The sequence below is a fragment of the Brassica rapa genome, chromosome A06 (genome assembly GCF_000309985.2).
Source record: "Brassica rapa cultivar Chiifu-401-42 chromosome A06, CAAS_Brap_v3.01, whole genome shotgun sequence".
Taxonomy (NCBI): Eukaryota; Viridiplantae; Streptophyta; class Magnoliopsida; order Brassicales; family Brassicaceae; genus Brassica; species Brassica rapa.
Genome location: NC_024800.2, coordinates 25,490,234 through 25,499,541, shown reverse-complemented (window position 1 = coordinate 25,499,541; position 9,308 = coordinate 25,490,234). Strand labels below are relative to the sequence as shown.

The following is a 9,308-nucleotide window of genomic DNA, read 5'->3' as shown; positions in this document are numbered from 1 at the left end:
TTTGAATGTCCACCGGCGGTTTAGGTTTGAGCGCTCTCTAGAATTCCATCAAACCCATAAATATTTTCCACTCAAACTCTCTTTAGAAACATAGATCATTTATTTTGAGAGGTCTCTCCGGAGTTGGAAGATCATCAATAATAAAGTTTTTAGCAATTTGGATATTGATCCTATTAGTTGAAACGGAGTCATCACTTTGAGCTGAGGTACAAAACTTACTTATACAGACACTCGACCATTCTCGCTTGTCGGTGGAACCAATAGTACCGGCTATCCCATGTAGATGGTGTTTCACAGATGAGTCATGGAAAACCAAAGAACCCTTTTCCAGAAAAGGATTGTATAGCACTCTGGAAGGTTTTGATGGTTTAATGGGAGTGAAGAATACAAGAGCGGTTCAGTCACTCTTACACTCGGAGATCGAGGTTTTGATTTGGGCAATGGAATGTATGTGGAATCTCATGCAGTTTACGGTTACATTTACAACGCATTGTTCTCAGTTTGTGAAGATGGTTTCGGAACCAGAAGAATGGTCAGTCTTTGCAAGTTATTTGGAAGACATAAAGATCTTGAAGATGAGCTTCCAGAGCTCAGAAATCATCCATATACCACGGGCCCAGAATTCTAAGGCGGACAGCCTAGCACGCAATGCAAGAAAACAATCGTCGTTTGTCGTCCATATGGATGCGGAGCTACCAGTTTGGTTTGCAGAGTCAGTTTGAGTCTGTTTATGTTGTTGACAAAAAAAAACCTGGAAGATCAGGTATTCGTTAGCATTCGGATTGGGTATTTCAGATTTTAGTTTTTTTGTAACACCATTAGGATTCAGATTATATCGAGTCGGTTCAGGTTACCCCAAGTAAAATCTAAAGTTTAAAAGTAAAATATAAATATATATACTTATTTATATAGAATTGAGTGTTTAAGATATTTATTTATACTTATTTTTAGATATCATATCAAAATAAATATGAAATTAAATACGTGAAATGCACATTTATGTTTGAAATTTTTATATTCTTTATTAATTTAGACATTCGGATCGGTTACTTTGGATATAATTTTTGGAGTTTTTGATTTATTGGATTTTTCGGGTTATCTGTTCGGATATGGTTAATAACACTTCGGATTCAGATATTTTTTTTTGTAACACACTACAAGATTCATTCGAATATTTTTTACATTTTTGACTGGGTTTGGATCAGGTTCTACGGATTTCAGTTTACGGATCTTATTCCCATGCTTAATTACACTTTGCAAACATGACAAAAAATGTAAGTGAAATAGAATTGAATGCACCGTACAAGATCAATCCGGTGGATCCATGTTTGTTCGGCTGATCCAAAGTTGGCTTAATAAATTTAGACTTAAGACTATTTCCAATGTGTTTTGCTATTTTCATTTTTAAAATAAAAGAACTCTATAATTAAGGTGAGATATGATTTAATGTATTTTTCTAAAATAACAATCTTTAAACGTAGAGTAAAAAATAGAGAAATACTATTTCTTATCTATAAACAGAGAAAAAAATAGAAATCTATATTATAGAGAAAGAAATAGAGATGTGTTAGAACAATTTCACTTCTAAAAAGTTATTATAAAAATGAAAATAACAATGGATTAGAAATAGAACCCAAAAAGATATATTTGGTCCACACCTAAGTACATCATTCGCAATGCAAAAGAAACACGAAACCATGATTATTGGGGAAAATTTTCAAATCATTTTCTTGAAAATATTTCAAAATTTTAAATATTTATATAATATTCGTCCAGTGGGAATGATTCATATCTAAAATGTAGTCTTAATTTACACATCTACTTAGTTGATTGATGTCACAACTCTCAACTATGAAGGGAAAATTATTAATATATGTTTTTGGTGCTTTAGTGGACAAGAATCTCACACAACTTTTTGGTGTTTATTATGCAAGTAAATTACTATTACAAGTCAAAGATTTAAGAGCAAGTTAAAATTACAAGCAAAAGATTTGGTATATTATTCATCTCTTTCTTGAAACATTAATAAAGTTTAAAAAGAAAGGCTTAATAGAGCATTCTAAGTTTAGAACATTAATTCTATACTTTGTAAAAATTAGTAACGCACATAAAATCAAATATTTAAACAAATCTGATAAGAGTTATCAATGAGTACAGAAAATCAATTATTTTCCGAATGTGTCGAAAAAAAATAGAGCAAAAGAAAATAGCAAATACGTTAGCGTTTGGTACTGCATCTTCTAGCACGCATAGCTCCTGAAGGAGGACTATTCAAAGAAAAGCTGCAATGAGTATGCAACCAATAAGAGTACCTAAACAACGCCCCTAAGTTCGAACGTGCATGAAACGTTCCTCTCACGTTCAACAAAACCGGACCGGTTTCAATCTGACGCTGCAGCTCACGGCTCTGCGTTGGCTCGAGCTGAACTTGACTACTCACGAGATGAACATTCGCAAACATGGACATTTTCTTAGGAACCTTAAAAGGCTCAACGTACTGAGACGCTATAAGAGTGTTGTAGTAGTAAAGCTCGAACGTCAAAGAGCTGAACTCTACACTGCTTTTCTTGTTTGGGTTTGTGAAGTTTGCTAACATGGTTAGGTCTCCGTTTAGAAGAAACCCCATGTCGAGATAAGCGGCGTTTAAGTTAGCGGCTGAGATGTCGATGTGAGGAGAGCGTGGACGGTACACTAGGTAGACGATTAGGACGACTAGACCGCTGAGGATAAGAATGATCCAGAAGATGGCACAGCAGAATGCAGCTGACCATGTGGCTGTGTTTGTTTGGTCTCTTGAAGGTGGTGGCGTCCGGTGGCCACCACGGCGATGCGGTGATGGTGTTGGAGCGTTTCTCCATGGAGTTGGTTTGGCTATTGGAGGTAATGATGTTGCGTAACCGCGTGGTGCTTGTGGTTGTTGTGGTGGTGGAGATCGTTGATGACCTTCAGGGCTTAATAGTAACGGTCTTTTAGCAGAGTTTGGGTTTTTCCGTGGTGGTCGTTTCTCTTCAGGGCTTGATAGTACTGGTATTTTGGAAGAGTTTGGAGTTTCCCGTGGTGGTAGTCTCTCTTCTGGTCTTAGTGGTACAGGTATCACGGAATGAGGAGGTTCTTGGACTGGTCGTTTACCGTGGCGATCACGAGGCTTGATTTGGATTCCTGGTGCAGTTTTGGGGTGAGATTTTGAGGTTTGATGTGGGGGTGTTTGTGAGGTAGAGGCACCACCACCTTTGACGTGTTGATTCTGAGATGGAAGGCGCGCGAAATGAGGGTTGGTTTCATAGTGATGGTGATGAGACATTTAGAGGAAGAAGCTAAGAAAGCATCAAAAGAAGAGTTTGAGTTAAAGAAGAGCTGAAGATGAAAGCATGAGAGGAGTGTAAGAGAGGGAGGTTTCAACTGTTAAACAATTTCTAAATGTGAGATAGAGAGGAAGAGGAGGATAACTTGGTGACAAGTTCAAGTAAGGATGCTTGTTGTGTGAGATAATCTCTCCCAAGACATAAATAATTGAAAGTTATACATCGAAGCAAGTAATCTTTTTGTAGATTCCTTGTCCTTTGAAGTAAACAAAAAGAAAGATAATCTATCAAACAGTCTCTCTTTCTTTCTAGCTTTATAAGTTCATTGTACATTACTCAAGCCAATTTTTTTTTTCTCCACGAGAGAAATGGTTAAGAACTTTTAAAAAGGAGATGTTGTTACCTACCCTCCTCAATGAGTTTTCCACTACAATGTACGGCAAAAATAATGACTGGAACAGAAAAAACATTACAGGTAGAGAGGCTCGCTTTCATTACAAGGCGCAGATAAGCAGGGCACAGTGTCCTATCATGAACTAAATGTAAGATCCATAAACAAACTTCGAGAGTAAATGTACTCCATCAATCTGAAGTTGATTATTCATAGAATAAACAACTAACAGTTATCCAAGATTATAACAATTCCAAAATGATTTCATTCATTAAAAAGTTCAAAGTGAAAAATAAAAGAATCTGGATCACAACTGTTGATATATATCACAGATACTAGGACTGATCAAGATCCATTCCCTGAAAATGTAATGTAAAGAAAGATGATGAATGGTTATAGCAACACCGTCGTTTCGGCTCAGCTCTCATAAACCTCTGCAAAGAAAGAAAATGAGAGAAACAATTACACAGTACAAATATGTTGAATCCTATTATAGCAACAATGATCAAAGAGAAGATTCCTACAGTGTATGTTCAAGAGAGAGCAAGTGTGAGTAGATGATGATTATACCTGACTTTCTTGATGAGGATGGACTGGAGTTTGCGAGCAAAGTCAATGGATTTGATCTTGCGTTCAAGATTCTTCCTAGCAAGAACCTTCTTCTCCGAGTTCTTGATGTGATGCGTCTGCTGCGCTTTGATCAGCCTCTCCATCCCGCTCGACTGCATCTTCCTCTGCAGTATCGTCAGGGCCTTGTCTAGATCCCCCGAGAACACCTTCACCCTTATCCCTCTCTCCTGCTGCAACTGGCTCTGACTCGACCGAGTCACTAGTCCCGTAACTCGCTTCGCTATCGTGTTCATCTTCCCCAAGAGAGTGATGACGGAGAGTGAATGACGACTAGGTTAAAGAAAGGGCTTAACGATGGAGGAAATGAGACAAATCAGAGAATTTAGGGGTGGTTATGTTGTTATATTAAATTATAGGGATCTATTTTGTAAATACAAAATACTCAAACACTCTGAGTTTGGTAGTGTGAACTAGCGAAGGGGGAAATGAGACAAATCAGAGAGTTAGTGGATAGATACGTAATTATAATAAACTGTGGGGATGTGTTTATAAATATAAAATAACCTAACCCTCTGTTTGAACTAGAGAGTCTTGACTATGAGGAGGAAATGAGACAAATCAGAGAACGTAAGGATGTTTATGTAACTATAATACTATATGGGGATGAGTTTATAAATATAAAATAAGCTAACCCTCTGGCTGAGATAGAGAGTGTTGACTATGAAGTGAACAACAAACAAGTCTTTCAGAAAAGCTTTCTTTATTCTCAGTTTTTCTCACATCTGTATAGTGTTTGAGAGTCTCTCCAAGCTTCTCCCTCACCATTGCATCGTCTCCAACACTAACCTGAATAAAACTGTTAGCTTATCCACAGAGATTGCGAGAGGGAATCGATAAGTAAAGCTGGCGACTTTCAGCCCTCGGCGAGCAATGGCGGAGTTGCGGCACTCGAGCTCCGCCGGGAGCCGATCTTCTTCCTCTCCGCTACGCGTCGGAGACGAGGACTCGTCTTCGCCTCACGTGCACGATCACTCACCCAACGGCGGAGACGACGAAGACGGGCGCCCTCGTCACCGTCCGATCTGGTCAGTATCTGGGTTCCACTCGCTGCTTCCTTTCCTCGGCGACGATCTTAGGGTTTCGCCCCAGAAGAATAAGATTTCGCTTCTTTTGATATTGATTCTCGCCGTCGTGAGCTTGATCTCCGTTTACGGGATCGTTAATCACTTGGTAAGTCTCTACGAATCGAGATCTTCACTCTGAAAGATTCGTGCTTTATAAACACTTATCTCTATGTTGATTGTCTGCAGAATGTGCCTTACTTGTGTAAGAAAGATGGGATTGTGCTTAACTGTCCTCATGTAAGTGTATCAACTTTGGTGTGTGTTTTGTATCCATTAGATTGAATTGTTGTGTATTTGTTTGCGTTTGTAGGTAAAAGAGTCGCCTTCTCCATGGGAGAATCCTTTGTCTGCAACTACTTCTTGGAAGCCTTGCGCTGAGCGGCGGATTGGTGGAGTCTCAGGTATTAAGATGAGATTGGGATCTGCGCTTGATCTGTCTTTTTGAGAAAGTTCAGTTCTTTTAACTTTATTTTTCAGATCTTCTTCCTGAGAATGAAACAAATGGATATGTATTCATTCATGCTGAGGGTGGTTTGAATCAGCAGCGCATTGCTGTATGTATCTTTCATGCTTTTATCTCCTTTTCCTCTTTCCGCCGCTTTGTCTTGGATTCAAAAAGCAAATGGCTGCGTTTTCTTTTCTTTTTCTTTTTCATTGAGTTGTGCCCTTTTCCTCCAGATCTGTAATGCAGTAGCTGTTGCCAAGATTATGAATGCAACTCTTATCCTGCCAGTACTTAAGCAGGATCAAATTTGGAAAGACCAGACGTAAGCTTATTCAGATATTACTTTTTGAAGTTTCTACTTACTGCTGCTACTTTGTATTCTAATTATGATTATTTATGCAAGCACATTGATGATCGAGTCAGGTACTCTCTCTGTTTTCTTTAAAGTTTACTGAATCTGTAAGCTTTCTTTTGCAGGAAATTTGAAGATATTTTTGATGTAGATCATTTCATTGATTACTTGAAGGATGACGTCCGAATCGTTAGAGATATACCTGACTGGTTCACTGATAAAGCAGAGTTATTCTCTAGTATAAGGTTTACTTTTTTTTTCAACTCTTTATCTATTTGTTGATTATAACATTACTTGTTTGAAGATTTCAAAAGTGAGCTTGTGGATTTATGGCGTCATCTGGTCCTCCTTTTGTGTATATCTGGTTTAAAATGAATCAATACATTTTAAATTAGATAAGACTTTGACCGAGTTTTCTACTTGTCTTCTGCAGAAGAACAGTCAAAAACATTCCCAAATATGCAGCGGCTCAGTTCTATATAGACAATGTTTTGCCGCGAATAAAGGAGAAGAAAATAATGGCCTTGAAGCCTTTTGTAGATCGACTTGGGTACTATAATCTATATCCTCTAGTTAAGGTCTCAGACTTTTGGAAATTTTTGTCTACACAGATGAATGATATTATCCTTGTGGTGCTGTAAAATTTGCAGGTACGACAATGTACCTCAAGAAATCAACAGGTTACGATGCCGTGTAAACTATCACGCCCTGAAATTTCTCCCAGAGATAGAGCAGATGGCTGATTCACTTGTTTCTAGAATGAGAAACCGTACTGGAAATCCAAATCCCTATATGTATGAGATATCAGACATCTAGAAACTTTGTTTTAACTTGGGACTTTTAAGCATCTTTTTGACTCAAGATCATATATTTTCTCTCTTCTGTAGGGCTCTTCATCTTAGATTCGAGAAAGGAATGGTTGGTTTATCGTTTTGTGATTTTGTGGGAACAAGGGAAGAGAAAGCTAGAATGGCAGAGTACAGACAAAAGGAATGGCCTCGGCGCTTCAAGGTAACGTTTTTAAAAGTGGTTCATTACTCGTATTTGGTGCCTAAACATCCTCAACCGCTGGCTTAACGAATATGCTTGACATGTATTGCAGAATGGTTCTCATCTCTGGCAGCTCGCCTTGCAGAAGCGCAAAGAAGGACGATGCCCTCTTGAGCCAGGAGAAGTTGCTGTGATCCTACGTGCAATGGGTTATCCAAAAGAAACACAAATCTATGTAGCATCTGGTCAAGTCTATGGCGGCCAAAACCGTATGGCTCCATTAAGAAACATGTTCCCAAATTTGGTAAGAACACCGAACCCTATCTCATCAAACCCACTCAGCAGGCTTAGTCTCTCTCTCTCACACAATCTTCCTTTTTTGTTAAACAGGTAACGAAGGAGGATTTAGCAGGGAAAGAGGAACTAGCAAGCTTTAGAAAGCACGTAACAAGCCTGGCTGCTCTAGATTTCTTGGTGTGTTTGAAGTCAGATGTGTTTGTGATGACACACGGTGGAAACTTTGCAAAACTGATCATTGGAGCGAGGAGATATATGGGTCATCGACAGAAATCAATCAAACCGGATAAAGGGTTGATGTCCAAATCGTTTGGGGATCCTTACATGGGATGGGCGACGTTTGTGGAAGATGTAGTTGTAACCCATCAAACACGTACTGGTTTGCCTGAAGAAACTTTCCCTAACTACGATCTTTGGGAGAATCCTCTCACTCCATGTATGTGTAAAGCTTGATGATGCTTTTGTTTAGCATTGTGAGCTGATTGGTTTTAAGATAAAGAAAGAAGAGGAGATAGAGTTTGGTCTGGATTTTGTCTGAGGAGCACGAGACTAGAGATTTGGTAGTTTGTTTTCTTCTTTTTCCCTTATTTTTAACCCTTTAAGGCCTTGTCTTTGTAATCATTTGATATTATGTAAAGCTGCTAGTGAAGAAAAAAAGTTACAAAGATAGTTTGAGCTTTGAGTCATGTTTAAACGTTGGTTTGAAACTCCGATTTGAGATATACAAATATGAAAGAAGATGACTTTGCAGAGGAACAAGAGAACACATTGGTCTCCCTCCCAAATGAGAACTGAACACATTCCTTGGGAGACCCACGAGATCTCTCTTTCTTCAGCGTTACATTCCCATTGTTACTATTCTTTAAAAAAAAACAAAACATGTGTATCTCCGATCTAGAAAAGACCTACACTATCTTCATAGGGAAGTGCAGTATACAGATAGATCTTCTCTTCAAATATTTAAACAGGTTTCAAAATATGATCACATATCCGATAACCATAAAAGTTCAATGTCGTGAGATTGTTTCGGACTCGGATCTCCCAAAAATCCGTCAACCACTAGACCACTTCCCTATGGTTGGGTTGATTGTTAGTTTGTTACTAATCTTATGCAGCCGAAACTAACTCCAAATGATGTTCCTTCTTGAATTGCTACGGGAAGAAGAGACAACAATCAAACGAATGGTCGCAGCCGCAGCCGCAGACTCAGCCGCAGCCGCAGCCGCAGGAACCCGCGTCAATGAAACGAACAGCACTAATATCAGCAAAGATAAAAAAAGACACTGCCAAGGCTTTTAGAACAATAAGAATCTTGATGGAGGTTCGTGTAAGAGCCACGACCTATGAAGCGGCAAAGATTTCGGACCAACTAAAGATTCAGTATTGATTCAAGTCGAATCTCATGGATCATGGTCTTGCTCTGTTCGTTTTCCACTGTAGCCATGCATTACTGTCAGATCAACATAAATTCCTAATGATATAGTGATACAGTACGTATCGACTCAATGTCCCTTCTCATCTTTAGGCTAATGAAAATAGAGTTCATATTATATAATATGATCTATGCTTCAATAACACTGCTCATAATAATAACCAGAAAGCAACATACAATATCAATTATCTAGGATAGGAAATGATTAGAACTTTTGGAATTTTTTCTTATGAAATAGTAGCTTTCTGTTTTTAAATGTAAAACTGTTATTTAGAAGAAGAAGAAAATTTGATAGAAATGTGTGAATATAAAAAATCATAGCCCACATGCCTAATTAATCACCTAACTAATTGGCCGTAATAATTATGTCATTACAATTGTTTAAAAAGTTGGTTAAAATGAGTT

At 38.3% G+C, this 9,308-nt stretch overlaps 3 protein-coding genes across 4 annotated transcripts; 1 reads left to right on the top strand and 2 right to left on the bottom strand.

The window, feature by feature from the left end:
* Positions 1-1,076: 1,076 nt before the first annotated feature.
* On the bottom strand, positions 1,077-3,549 carry LOC103875305 (NDR1/HIN1-like protein 13). The gene has a single exon (XM_009153816.3). It carries the CDS (start codon positions 3,299-3,301, stop codon positions 2,219-2,221), a length of 1,083 nt encoding a protein of 360 aa, XP_009152064.2. The 5' UTR covers positions 3,302-3,549; the 3' UTR covers positions 1,077-2,218.
* A 311-nt stretch (positions 3,550-3,860) lies between these two features.
* On the bottom strand, positions 3,861-4,639 carry LOC103875304. 2 transcript variants are annotated; one of them, XM_033273031.1, is made up of 3 exons: positions 4,264-4,639; positions 4,100-4,127; positions 3,861-4,030 (listed from the first exon to the last, which is right to left on the bottom strand). In XM_033273031.1, exons 1-2 carry the CDS (start codon positions 4,554-4,556, stop codon positions 4,118-4,120), a joined length of 303 nt encoding a protein of 100 aa, XP_033128922.1. In that variant the 5' UTR covers positions 4,557-4,639; the 3' UTR covers positions 3,861-4,030; positions 4,100-4,117. The 2 variants fall into 2 exon arrangements, with proteins under 2 accessions (XP_033128922.1, XP_009152063.1); XM_009153815.3 differs by having other exon boundaries at positions 3,878-4,127; positions 4,264-4,637.
* Positions 4,640-5,021: 382 nt separating this feature from the next.
* LOC103875303 (protein PECTIC ARABINOGALACTAN SYNTHESIS-RELATED) lies at positions 5,022-8,209 on the top strand. Its single transcript, XM_009153814.3, has 11 exons — positions 5,022-5,493; positions 5,574-5,624; positions 5,698-5,788; positions 5,865-5,941; positions 6,066-6,154; positions 6,310-6,429; positions 6,618-6,734; positions 6,835-6,978; positions 7,072-7,195; positions 7,287-7,478; positions 7,565-8,209. The coding sequence occupies exons 1-11, from the start codon at positions 5,194-5,196 to the stop codon at positions 7,922-7,924; spliced, it is 1,665 nt and encodes a 554-aa protein (XP_009152062.1). The 5' UTR covers positions 5,022-5,193; the 3' UTR covers positions 7,925-8,209.
* The last annotated feature ends 1,099 nt before the right edge of the window (positions 8,210-9,308 follow it).